The sequence below is a fragment of the Pygocentrus nattereri genome, chromosome 5, assembly GCF_015220715.1.
Source record: "Pygocentrus nattereri isolate fPygNat1 chromosome 5, fPygNat1.pri, whole genome shotgun sequence".
NCBI classification, from domain to species: domain Eukaryota; kingdom Metazoa; phylum Chordata; class Actinopteri; order Characiformes; family Serrasalmidae; genus Pygocentrus; species Pygocentrus nattereri.
The window spans coordinates 45,591,628-45,605,743 of NC_051215.1; the positions used below are offsets into that span (position 1 = coordinate 45,591,628).

At 40.5% G+C, this 14,116-nt stretch overlaps 1 protein-coding gene across 4 annotated transcripts in view; it reads right to left on the minus strand.

Moving 5' to 3' along the window:
• psda (pleckstrin and Sec7 domain containing a) overlaps positions 1-13,037 on the minus strand; it is a 62,736-nt gene extending 49,699 nt beyond the window's left edge. The window contains exons 1-3 of one of the 4 annotated variants that reach the window (XM_037538541.1): positions 8,228-8,423; positions 5,882-5,984; positions 61-2,484 (exon numbers count right to left, since the gene is read on the minus strand). In XM_037538541.1, coding sequence (XP_037394438.1) covers positions 61-2,343 — 2,283 coding nt within the window. In that variant the 5' untranslated portion in view covers positions 2,344-2,484; positions 5,882-5,984; positions 8,228-8,423. Of the gene's footprint in view, positions 1-60; positions 2,485-5,881; positions 5,985-8,227; positions 8,424-13,011 lie in introns of those variants that run through there. The other 3 variants (XM_037538542.1, XM_037538540.1, XM_037538543.1) reach the window with 3 other exon arrangements.
• Between the last annotated feature and the right edge of the window lie 1,079 nt (positions 13,038-14,116).

Genomic DNA, 14,116 nt, shown 5'->3' on the forward strand with positions numbered 1-14,116 from the left:
GACATAAATTTGATCAGGACATCCCTACCACAAACAGTTCCAGACAAACTGATGTCTTACCTGTGTGCCCATGTTCCCTGCATCGCTGCTCTTCTGACTGTTCTGGCTGAATGTCTCTGGGGAAATGCAGTCTTCCTCATGCAACCCTTGCTCCAGGCTGCCTGTAACTCCACTGGACATCTGGGACAAAGCACTGCTCTGCTCCCCATCTGAACGGCCCTCACCTAAAATCTCTTTATGTGCTGGCACCCTAAAATTGTTCTCCTGAGAGTCCAGCACAGCTGCATCATTTCTTGTCTGTTTGCTCAACTCCCTTGAAGATGTATCTAGTGGAGCTCCAGGATCATATAAGGTCCCCTTATTGGATTCTTTTCTCATTCCAGAGGAATGGCCTTCTCTCCAGTGCTGCTGCTGGGAGGTCAAGCTCACTGAGTTATTGGTCATGCAGTGTCTCCTGTTGCTGTCTGGACTGTCTCTGAGACCAGAATCATACCAAGCATCATAATGCCTATGTTCAAGCCCCAGTGACCAGTTGTCTCCCATATATTGTGGAGGCCGGTGCCGATATAAAACTGGACTGTCTTTTCTTGACAGTTCAGCTCTCTCTTGTTGTGGGTCTCGGATGGGAGATGTGGACACTAAGTCCAAACGATGCAACATAGATGGAAGTGCAGGAGATGTGTTTCCTCTGTGAGACAAAAAAGGGGAGGTCAGACCCGACTGATGGCCAGTTTGAATGGGCTCCTCTTCCCAGTAACGCACCTGGGCAGGAAGATCGCTGTCCAAAGAAGTTCTTGCTGCAGATCCTTGGAAGCTAGCATAGAGTTGTTGTGATTCTCTAGAACTGCGCCCTGACCTTGGGCTGTCTGACCTCACAGTGTCTGATAAAGATGGCGTGGGGGAAGGAGACCTCCTAGCCTCCATAAGGATAGAAAGCTTTGTGGCTTCTTCTGCCAACTTACGGGCCATTTCGGGGCTTGTGGCAGGTGAAGTGCTTTTCCTACCACTCACTTTAGTACCTCCTGCATCTGACAGATTTGATGAGTTGGAAAGGTTGAAATTGACCTTTTGGGGCTGCCGGGGGCTTTCACTTGTGCTATGTTTCTGCTCACATGGTGCTTCAGTGATGGTCATTGATGGAATTTCATGTTGGATAGCTGTGGGCCTGCAACACGGTAAAGGTGGGCCATTCCTACAGCCCTGCCTTGGACTCTCATCACCCTTCCAGACTCGCTGGCTTGGGTTTTCTTGAGATCGGGCATTAATAGTGGGTGATTTGGTATAATAGGTCTGTCTAGCATGAGCAGAGAGATGGTCAGTTGCTGGGCTCCTGGGAATGCCATGCAATGTCCGTTGTTGATCTGAATTTATTATCTGTGCATAGGTTGGCAGAGTTCTGGTACTGCGTGAGACCATAGGAGACCCAGACCATGACCGACAGCGAGGTTGTTCTCTGTGCATGAAGTCATGGCCTCCTTCAGGACTGTTGGCTGCTAGTCGGCGTTTTAGCTGCGGAGAACCAAACTCTTCTAAAGCACGAAGGGTGGCCTCTTTTGCAATTGTGTCTAAGGTAGCCCGGCGCAGGTTGGGGGTGCCCCTTGGTGTGCTCACTGAGCCTGGTAAGGCATGCTTTGGGTTGGGGCTACTAGTGGATTCCGAGCCATTGAACCACACTGGGTCACTAAGCCTCTTTCTGAGATGGAGGGGAACAGCTTGGTCATCATTAGCTCTTCTAAAAGGGTTCACTGGCTCACGTTGGCACAAAGGGCTTCGATGACCCTCTAAAGACTTGATATGAGATTTCTCAATGTAGCTGTAGGTTACAACAGATCGCTTCCCTTCATCCTCACGTCCATAGGCCCTTCGAATGCCACTAGGTGTTGGAGGAGCAGTAAAATGTCCAGGAAATCTAGAATCCCGCTCAAAGAGTGGCTCACTCTCAGATGAGCGAGTTCGCACCAAGGTACAAGGACTTCCATTGGGGCCTGGTTGGAAGGCAGACAGTAATTTACTCATCTCATCATAAGGCAAGCTCTGTCTGTGACGAGTGGATGGGTGTGCTGGTTTGTCCCCTGGATGGAGCTGAAAGCTGACCGAGTGTCTGGATGGAGATTTATTGGAAGTAAGGCTCTGGGTGCTGCTGGCCCCTTTATGTAGGACTCCAGCTGGGGGCATTAAGCCATGTGGGGCATTAGGGGCTCCATGCTGTGACTGTGGAAGGATGTCTGGCCCATGTAACATGAGAGACTTTTGCCCTTCTATATTTCCCAGCTCTTTCCCCTCTTCATCAGGCACAGATCTCACCTCCACATAGAGGTGAAGGACCTTACCTGACTGAGCCATGATCCCCACCAGGAAACCTCACAGAACACTGTGTTAATCTGTCTGGGCACCTACTGTGCTGTTTCTAACTCACCAATTACAGATGGCATGTCTCACAGAAGAAGTATTGGGTAGCTATCTCTAGCTCTTCTTCAAAATCACCTGTCAGAGAGAGACAAGACACAGAAGAGCAAAATAATTCCTTAGAGATCAGCTGTCCATATCATCATATTATCCATCCATTATGAATATTAAAATCAGAGAATAATCTAAATTAAGCTACTTATTTTGAACATACCAACAGTAAAATATGCAATGGCAGAAACAGGAATACTACGCTGCTAAGCTCAGAATCAAAATTTATATTTTAAGTGTGACATTTTCTTTAAACAATAATTACTCAAAATATTCAGCTGTTTTAACACTTATTTCTGTATGGTGACTGTACAGAGGTAATGCCAGTCAACTGATCTGAGCTATACTCAACCTGTTTCAACTCCCTGAAATGGAAGGGCTTACATTAAAGATAGTTTAGGTGCTCACTCTTCTTAGGCCACGCACTGCCCTTGGCTCTAATGACTACGACTAATATATCCCTACCGAAAATAATAACATAATTGCACAGTAAGGCAAGCACTGAAGATTCACTACTGACTAAATCTTTAATAGTCTAGGCTTTGGTCTTAAGTCAGTAAACCAAGAGTAAAAAAATATAGTATATACTTACACAGTACCTATATTGGGAAAACCATTAAGCTTAAGAATTAACCCGGGATATGAAGCTTGTTATAATCATAATAATGACCAGTGAAAAATATGAATCTTTACAGAACATTTGAGATCTACTAGAAAATAGAGTTATGAAATGACTAAAGTCTGAGAGGTGGACCATGCCTGAAGCTAGGGGTGGACAATATTTTATCATTATTGTGATACATTACACCACAATTTACACAACACTGACCAGCGGCACGTTTCACGATAATTTCACGTAATTAGTCCTTTTTAATTTTATTTAGAACAACAAATTACGTGAAACACTGAACACAATCACTGTACTCATAATTTGTGATGGTATGCTTAAATGTGGCACTACTGCTTCTGTTTTTTCCTACCAAAGCTCAGAGAAACCAAATGTGATACAAACTGTGCGCATCATGAAAATGACATTAAGTATCATGATGTTATATTTTTGTCATGTCACCCACCCCTGCCTGAAGCTCCTCATCTTTCCAATCTAAAGTCAACCAATCTCTACCTTAGGTTTCTCATAGTAAAGCTTTCGTATCCAACCCCACCCTATCTCAGCCCTGTTCCTCAGTCCACTCCCTGTATTATCTTTGTTAGGGGGTGGGGTTTGGCCTTCGGACTTAAGCAGAAGAGGCCTAGAAGAGTTATCTCCCCTCGTCCAGTCATACAGTCTCTTCATATATTTTAATTAGAGGGCATGATTTCCTCATGATTTCTGGAAAGTAAAAAAATACGTGCCTGTAGTGTTTAGTTCAATGCTATTTAACATATTCATGCTTGTGTTTAAACTCGCTGCAATAATTTCAATACTACTCTAGATTTTATACTAATCTAAATTTTGGATGGGGAAAAATCTTAAAAATCAGCCAATCTGGAGCAGTTTTTCTTAGTAGTACCTAGGCAAAAATAGTGAATAGCTTAGATACAAGCCTAGATATAAAATCAGCCTATCACATTTTAATTTTCAATAGGCAAGACCGGCTTGCCTTCTGGGAGTCCTAGATACAGTACTGACTGTGAATATAAGTGGGAGCATAATCAACGGGTTGTTAGGAATGGAAAACGGTGTTGGCAGCTCTATAACAGGCCTCTTCACTGAAACAGTCACTGTGAAACTGATTCAAGGTAAAATACATGCTAATATGACTGTTACAAGCTTCAAGCAAAGCATGTCATATCTAAGAGAAACTTCTGTGTTTAGCCAAGACCTACAAAAAGGTTCATCTGAATCACCATTAGCTTAGTGCTAACAAACTACTAGAATCCCATAGGGATGCTGCCATCAGGTAGAATTATCATTGGGGTGGGTTTTGTCTGGGTTTTGAGATCTGTGACTCGGATTTAAGGCTTAGCTCTTATAGTCACAGTTCACCACTGATTTCAACAACGTGTAGAACAAGCAAAAACAAGTAAGGGAAATTGTGGAATATCCGAATCAATAATTGAACCTTCTAAATGTGGTGGGAAGAAAACTATTTTAAGTAACAAATATTTTTACAACCAGTTACTGCACACAATCTATGGCAATGGAACTGCCCATCTCCATCAGTATGCGCAGTGCCATTTCACATGTGTATTCCCTTTCTTCATGAATCAGCAGGAGAGGCCAAACCTGCACTAACACTTAGAGCTTCAGAATACGCATCTGGTACGAAAGGTTTCGATGCTTTCAGTGTCTAGCTATCACTGATACAAGTTAACACAACAGGCTCTTGATATTAATTTAATATCAAGCCCATAATATGTGCTGTTTACAGAACTGAAAAAAGTGGGCTGACCACATGAAACTGACTTTTAGGGATCGCTGGACTGTAAGTCAAGCACTCATATACATGGAATGCTGCTGAATGCTGAAGGCTGAGCTTCTGTGACATGCAGGGAGAGATGAGAGAGGTTTTAAGGCTCAGGCTGAAGGTCTGCCAGAATTTATGCAGAACCATTTGCTTTACACTGATACATCTGGCCAGCAGCACAGCAGTCACTGCGGCATGAGAGGGTGAAGGGGAGTGTGTCCTCTTTATCAGACCACACATACAAGCACACATACGCACACATCCCTACCCCCTCGCTCTCTCGCACTGTCTCTCTCTCTCTCTCTCTCTCTCTCTCTCACACACACACACACACACACACACTTTTATGCACTGAAAGAAAAGTGACTAACTGAATTTCCCTGATTCAAATATATACACACACATTTTACATATATATATATATATATATATATATATATATATATATATATATGTATGTGTGTGTGTGTGTGTGTGTGTGTACTGTGCGAATGTTAGAGACCACCCTTTCGGTTTTTTGTTAATATTCAGTTACAATAGCCATTAAATAAAACGTTCATTTTATAGCATCAGGAAAAAAGCACAAAACATACTTTGCAATTGCATTAAAGCCTTAAACTTTAAGTATAACATAAAATCTATTAGCATTTAATTTGTCCACTCTTTATGTTTCGTGCACCCAACTGCACCTTTAAATCTTCCATCTGTCTAATCTTAAAACCAACAAGTTACAGCGGTGTCCTCCCAGTAAAAGGTTCTCAAAAGGTATCACTGACATTATGTTCTCCTTCAAATAGACCTCAACATTCACTCAAGCAGCGATCCACCTTAGCTGCCATCAAGTTTCTTTCTCATGTGCTTCTAAAATAGCAAAAGAAAATGTAAAATTAGATTAGATATAAAACAATCCACTACAGAAGTTCAGAAAATACAAAAAAACGATTAAACGATATGGAGAAAATGGGACTCCATGGGAACAACCATGCAAGACTTAGTAAATGAATAAAAAAAATCACCATCAGATCCAAAAATCCACAGGTTCCGCTCCATCCTTTTGCTGTGAGAAGACCTCTCAGCACTATGAGTCTGAAAGGATGTGTAGATGTCAAGAGGCTCTTACTGAGAAAAGGAAATGGACAAAAAGAAGAACATTTGCAAATCAAACAAAGAAGCTCCTGTTGTTCTCAGAACAATGATCTCACCACTCCAGACCTCAGCATCACTAAATGTGTTCGGAATAACTACGATTGTGAGAAACAGAAAATGCAACCAACATCTAAGACTAAACTTTGGGGGTGTGTAAAAATATCCCTGCAGATTTCATTGAAAAACTGACAGCAAGCCTCGGTAATAAAGTTTCAGTAATTTTCTGTTAAATCAAATCAAAATTAAATAAATGAAAGGGTGGTGTCTGACTTTAGCACAACAGGTAAATCATTTCCACATAAATAGAATATATTCATCAGAGTAACTGTCAACAAAAGCAAGTAAACTGAAAGATAAAGCTGTAAAGTAACATATTTTATTTTGAAGTACTCCCAAACCTATACCACTTGTACTACAGCTGAAAGGCAAGGTCACATCAACCTAGCACAGTGGAAAGGTAGGACGAGTAATGCCAAAAATATCTGCACTGTATCTTGATTACAATGCTGCTTGGCTCTTTGCTCCAGTGTCTGTCTGTTCAGCCTGTTGAAACTCACTGCTCAAAGCATGCTGAATCACCAGCAGTACGACTGCCCTGTTCTTACTGTCCAGCCCTTTGGCTTTGTAAGTCGGCAACGTCCTTATACTGACTACTGTATGTGTTCCATCCTAAAGTCATAGATGTAACTCTATCTGCTCAACACACACCAAGGTAACCAGTGACAACCTGAAGCGGATGCCTTTTTAATTAAGTCTCCGGATCAGATTTCTTGCTGCAGGTTGCACGTCACAAACATAACATTATCGCTTTTCTGTTGTTTGTCATTGATCTGTGATCAGTTGTAACTGTCTAACAGGTACAGTATAAGGCCATATGTTCAGATTCATTAGCTTATTTTAAAATGTCACTTCTCAGTTACCCTACACTGCCAAAAAAAAAAAAAAGCTACTGTTTGGATTTGGATTTTAGTCCCTCCAAGGTACAAACCGTAAACGTACCCTCAAAAGTACAACGAGGTCTTTAAATTCCAGTTGCAGACCTTAAAATAAGTTTTAAAGATACTCTACATTCACTATCCTGGAGGAACCTTTTTAAAATAGAGAAATAAAAATAAAATCCTGGAGTCAAAAACATACCAGGTCAAAACATACCATTCTCTGTACAGTCCATTTATAAAAACTAAGCTGCAAAAACTGTCCATCTCAAATGTTTGTGATGCCACAAAAATTGTTTGCATCTATCAGCTTATAGCAGTTTAGTTCCGCATTCACACTGAAGTTATAAGGAGTGTTTCAGCCCTTAGTGCTTTCTAAACAGGGCATGCTACAGGTCAGCCAATCAGAACAGAGCTCTTTTACACACACCCACACACACACACACACACACACACACACACACACACACACACATACATATATATATATATATATATATATATATATATATATATATATATATATATTTTTTATATGATTATATATATATATATATATATATATATATATATATATATATAAAATAATCATATAAAAAATGTTTCATGACATCATACCACCACCCAAACGATAACATGGATCTCAGAGGGGAAGATAAAACTATTAGAAAAATGAGCATATGAGCCCTTTAAAAAAACACCTTTTTAAATAGCTAAATTAAACCTTAAAAAGCTCAACGTTTTGAAGGAGCAGTTATGCATTAGAACCGGTAAGATTTCCTTGAGCTGTAAGCTCTCATTTTGCCACCAATCTGGAATTAAGGTCTAAAATATTTATATCAAAGATTCCCTACAACAACTACACTGAGCCATACTGTAGCACCAGTATTCTATATTGACATTTATACTGTATAACACTGTTGAACATGAATTTAAAACAACAAAACAGATCTAGAAATTACTACTAACTCAGGCAAAATTCTTTTGACAGCAGTTATAAGCTTATTAATTCCCAAGCAACTCATTTACTAGAGTCAAAGATTGTTAGCCCAAGTAAATAGAAAATAGCTCAAAATCAGTAAAGCTTCTTTTCGAAGCACGCACTACTACTTATATACATAAATCTCACACACCATTAAGCAGGGCATTTAGGCCTACCTTTTCTGTACTCTAGCTAATAGGATTCCTCCACCCCCGCCCCCTCCTTCCTCCTCCCTATTATAACTATTACAGCACATCTCTTGTCACACAGGCAACAGCCACGCTTGAACTCCATTTTACCTTATGGCCTTCATCTCCCCCTCATTCTCCCACTGTCCTCTCAGGAATGTTGCAGCAAGGACTTTCATGAATTCCTTCCTGTAGTCTTTCACACAGTCTAAACCTGAGCTCCTGTAGTTCTCTCTGGCACTCTTCTCTCAGACAAACAGCTCTGCCTGCTTTGCTGGCTCATCCATACTGGATTTATGCCTCCCACACGACTTAGTGTGACTCCTCTTCCTACTCCTACTCCTCCTCCTCCTCTTCCTCCTCCCCTCATGCAAAAACCTGTCTTACGTCCAACACAGCTCCTTCCTCTTCTCGCCTGCCACTCAGGTCCTTAAGGCCCACCCCTTGTCCAAGAATTAAGCCAATCTGGAGCCTGCGTGTGTGGTGTGAAGCAGTGCACTTAGCTAACAGTGACAGATGGTAAAAGGTTTAGCTCACTGTGCTAGATGGGGGGAGGCAGGAGAGAGGGAAGACCCCATCTCTTATCGGGACAGATACAGCCAGAGGGGTTAAGGAGACGACATGGGGATTACAGCCAGTGAATGTCCAAGCAGAAGGGTGAATCCCAGCTTCCGCATGCCTACAAACACTAGTCTACTCTAAAACTAGTCTACTCTAGTCTATTGATACCTAGAGATAATCTCTCAAATACTGAAGCAGCCAGTTTATTAGGTACTCAATGGCCATTTCAAAGGTGCATAACACTTAATTTCTACACTCATTGTCCATTTTATTACTTACATTTACCCTATAGGTAAGATAGGGTACACAGACTATAGTCTATCTGTTTCTCTGCATATTCTGTTAGCCCCCTTTTACCCTGTTATTCAATTGTTAGGGCCTCAACAGGACCACCACAGAGCAAGTGTTAGGAGGTCGATCATTCTCACCTCTGCAGTGACACTGATGTGGTGGTGGCATGTTAGTGTGTAATCCGCTGGTGTGAGTGAATCAGACACAGCAGTGCTGCTGGAGTTTTTAAACACTGTAAAGTCAGAGATGATAAGTTATCTGTTGCTGCAGAGTTTGTGTTGGTCATCCTCTAGTCCTTCATTAGCGGTCACTGGATGCTGTTGATTTGATATTTTTGGTTTGTGGACTATTCTCAGTGCAGATTGGTGAGACACTGCTGTGTCTGATCCACTTGTACCAGCACAACACACACCAACATGCCACCACCATGTCAGTATCACTGCAGTGCTGAGAATAATCCACTACTAATACAACCCCAATTCCAATGAAGTTGGGACGTTGTGTAAAACATAAATGAAAAACAGAATACGATGATTTGCAAATCCTTTTCAACCTATATTCAATTGAATACACTACAAAGACAAGATATTTAATGTTCAAATGGATAAACTTTATTGTTTTTTGCAAATATTCACTCATGTTGAATTTGATGCCTGCAACACGTTCCAAAGAAGTTGGGACAGGGGCGTGTTTACCACTGTGTTACATCACCTTTCCTTTTAACACTCAGTAAGCATTTGGGAACTGAGGACACTGATTGTTGAAGCTATGGAGGTGGAATTCTTTCCCATTCTTGCTTGATGTACAACTTCAGTTGCTCAGCAGTCCGGGGTCTCCGTTGACGTATTTTGCGGTTCATAATGCGCCACACATTTTCAATGGGAGACGGTCTGGACTGCAGGCAGGCCAGTCTAGTACCCGCACTCTTTTACTACGAAACCACGCTGTTGTAACACGTGCAGAATGTGGCTTGGCATTGGACACTTTTCCACTTTGCGTCAGTCCATCTCAGATGAGCTCGGGCCCAGAGAAGCTGGCGGTGTTTCTGGGTGGTGTTGATATGTGGCTTTTGCTTTGCATGGCAGAGTTTTAACTTGCACTTGTAGATGGAGCGACGAACTGTGTTCACTGACAGTGGTTTTCTGAAGTGTTCCTGAGCCCATGTGGGAATATCCGTTACAGAATGATGTCGGTTTTTAATGCAGCGCCGCCTGAAGGATCGAAGGTCACGGGCGTTCAGTGGTGGTTTTCTGCTTTGCTGCTTACTTGCAGAGATTTCTCCAGATTCTCTGAATCTTTTGATGATATTATGGACTGTAGATGATGAAATCCCTAAAATTCCTTGCAGTTGCACGTTGAGAAACGTTGTTCTTAAACTGTTGGACTATTTGCTCACGCAGTTGTTCACAAAGTGGTGAACCTCGCCCCGTCCTTGCTTGTGAACGACTGAGCCTTTCAGGGACGCTTCCTTTATACACAATCATGACACTCACCTGTTTCCAATTAACCTGTTCACCTGTGGAATGTTCCAAACAGGTGTTTTTTGAGCATTCCTCAACTTTCCCAGTCTTTTGTTGCCCCTGTCCCAACTTCTTTGGAACGTGTTGCAGGCATCAAATTCAAAATGAGTGAATATTCGCAAAAAACAACAAAGTTTATCCGTTTGAACATTAAATATCTTGTCTTTGTAGTGTATTCAATTGAATATAGGTTGAAAAGGATTTGCAAATCATCATATTCTGTTTTTATTTATGTTTTATACAACGTCCCAAATTCATTGGAATTGGGGTTGTAACTATATTAAATAAAAATTAACTTTTTTATTTTACAGAAATCATCAGGCTGCCTCTGAAAGCGTCTGTAGTAAAGTGTTCCACGCCATTTTAACACTTATATATATGAATGAAAACAAAAGTATGAAAGGGTTTTACAGATTTATGGAAAATCAATGTTGAATCTGTGTGAATGAATAAGTGACAATATATAAATAAGTGTAAAATCACAAGGACAATTTGGGCACAAACGCATCTCCCAAAACATCTGAACCAACCAGGCAACCAAGATTCTTAAAGTGAAGGCTGCAGCCAAGGCGGGAGAGACTTTGGTAGCACTTTATATAAAAGCTCTGCTTTGTAACTCACACACTTTCAAAACAATCTGAGCAGGCTGTAGTGACACATCATGGCTTACTGACATACACAACGCAACACATTTAAGTCTAATGTTTAACATTAATAAACTAAAACTCACATTCACAGAAACAAAGGCAAAAAAATAATGTTTTTCTATAGTTTAAAGTTTAACTATATTTAAAGGATCCTAATGGAACAGCCTTTAGGGATGTAACAGCTGAGAAATGCAGCCTTCCTTGGCTGCATCATTGGCTTTAAGGCACACTTACTGAAAATCTGTAAAAATACGGATTGGCTGGTGGTCCCTGAGGACAAGACTGGAAAACACTGCCGTGTATGACTAGTGTAATCCCTAACAAGACAGCATTTTTAACTCACAAAATAAAAGTCAAGCTCAATTTCACAAATTCCAACAAATTGTGACTGTCACAAGAAGACCCAGCATCTCTGAACCAGTAAATTTACAGAAGGAAAAGCAGCACTTAACATTAGTTATTGCACTTTTTAAACACTGATCTTTTTACAGCTTGCATTTTACTAATCAAAAACAGAAAAATGGAACAGCAACAGTATGTAAATGAAGGAAAGTACTTCTAACAGATGGTAAGTGGTTAAAGTGTGGCACAGCATCATTACAAACCTGAAAGTCTGGGATGTAAAACCAGCTAGAGGTGGGAGGGGACTTGGGAGTCACAAATTACAGGACAAGCGATTCTAAATATACATCTATTTACAGCAATTTACAACAACATAAGGCCTGACAAGTATTATCTATTAGTGCAATTCTGATTGTGATCTGACTGCAAGACTGATTTTTGCTTAGAAAAGGACAGCTCATAGTAAAACAGACAAACAAACAAACAAAAAGAAATATTCATAAATGCACTTCCAGTCTGTTTTGCTGAGTGAGCTGTGCTTTATGAATTAGCTGCATTATTAAAATCAGATGCATAACAGAACTGCTCAGTTATGGATGAACTCCACAGCAGAGTAAATGAATGGGCCCAGTCTCAGTGCTCCTTCACAAAAAAACACTCGTGTCTCCACAGACAGATTCATTAGCTGCATTCTTAACTTGAGTGCCGACAGCTTGATCAATCAGAGGAGCAGAGTATTGCACTGGACAATGGCTCCTATCAGAGTAATGTACTGAGATGCAATGCAGCAGACGTGTGTGTGTGTGTGTGTATAAGTGTGCCATCTGAATTGTACAGCAACAAACGAGGAAGACACACTGACGTAGATGATGGTGTAAAAACCTTACTAGATTATTAACTCTGTTACAGTTGAATGTACGGTTCTCTAAACAGCGCTTGGCAGGGTACAGTTTGAGCAACATGATACAGGCTAGTTGTGAGAGAAGTGAAGAGGAGAACACAGATATTTCATCAGCACATGATGTGCATCTTGAGCTACTGGCACTATGCCTGTCACCTTAAAGATTCTTACAGCACTCCCACTGCAAATGCAGCACGTACATAAATCAACTAGGCCTTCCAGGCTGTGAGAGAAAAACTAGGGCCATTAGTCTAACTATCTAGAACATGAGAACTGCTTTGTTTTTCTGCCCTCTTTATATGCCTTTCACACACACACACACACACACACACACCCACACACACACACACACCCACCCACAGAGCACATAAGATGGACTAAATGCTCTAAGAATGACGTTATTGTTTCCCTCCAATAAACAGTCACTTTATATGACAGTTTATTTATATGCTGTGCAAATGCTAGTGATATCACCCATCATTAGACTCACTAAAAAATCTGAATAAACTTAACCACAATCATTCACAGACCATGCATTTAAAAGGGAATTCCACTATTATTTTTCAAAACATCTACATAATTAAGTGGTTAAACAATGTCAAATACAAACCATGTCATTCTTAAGAAACTTACAGAGTTGGAATTGCCCACGGTGGTGGTGATGGGAACCAGATATCCAAAGCGTTTGATGCCTCTGAAAGCTACACCACAGAACATTTTGGATTTGCTGGTTATAAATATGCTGCCTGATGCCTGTGACATTGATATACAATATGGTTTTGGCTTAAATGTAAAAAAAAAAAGAAAAAATTAAATAAAAAAAATCATGGACAAGAGATACACGAAGGCAAAATAATCTCCAAAGAAAACTTGGTTTTCAGATTTACCACGTTGCCATTATCAACATTAAATATAAATCCATGCATAGGCTAATTGACTCAAAATTATGACTTAGTATCTTATAATTATGACTTAGCGGCTTATAATTAAGTCTAAGCATCTCATAATTTTGACCTACTTTCTCACAATTTTGATTTATCATCTCATATTTATGACTTAGAGACTTATCGTTTTGACTAGCATCTCGTAATACTTACTTACTTTCTCATAATTATGACTTACATTGTCATAATTATGACTAGCATCTCATAATTATGACTTTGTAACTCGTAATTATGACTTGGCATCTCACAATTATGACTTACTTTCTCATAATGATGACTTAGTATCTCAAAATTACGACTAGCATTTCATACGTACGACTTATCTCATAATTATGACTTCATCATAAACATGACATCTCATACGACTTACTTTAACATGATGATGAGAACATTTTCGAATTATTATGAGACACGGAGTCGTTTTTAAATACCAAGTCGTAATTCTGAAACAAACTTTCTCGTTATGATGACTTACTAAACAGCCATTTAGTTTGTCAGTGGCGGAAACGGGCTTCCATGCGCCCCCCTTTGTGTGACGTCATGTTCGAACAGTGACGTTAAAGAACACCTTTACAGAAAAAGCCCATCAGGTGAGTTTTAGACACCTCACATGGGAATATGTGGCTTTCTTTCTTGTGAGGTTGCCAGGGAATTTAAAAAGCTTCTATAACGCAAGCCACCTTGAGCTAAGATAGTTTTATAATATAATAAAACTCTCATTGCGTCATGCTCTCACTAAACTACGAGCTCTTTCTCCATCCGCAGGACCAGCTCACGGCAAGACCGACCGAGTG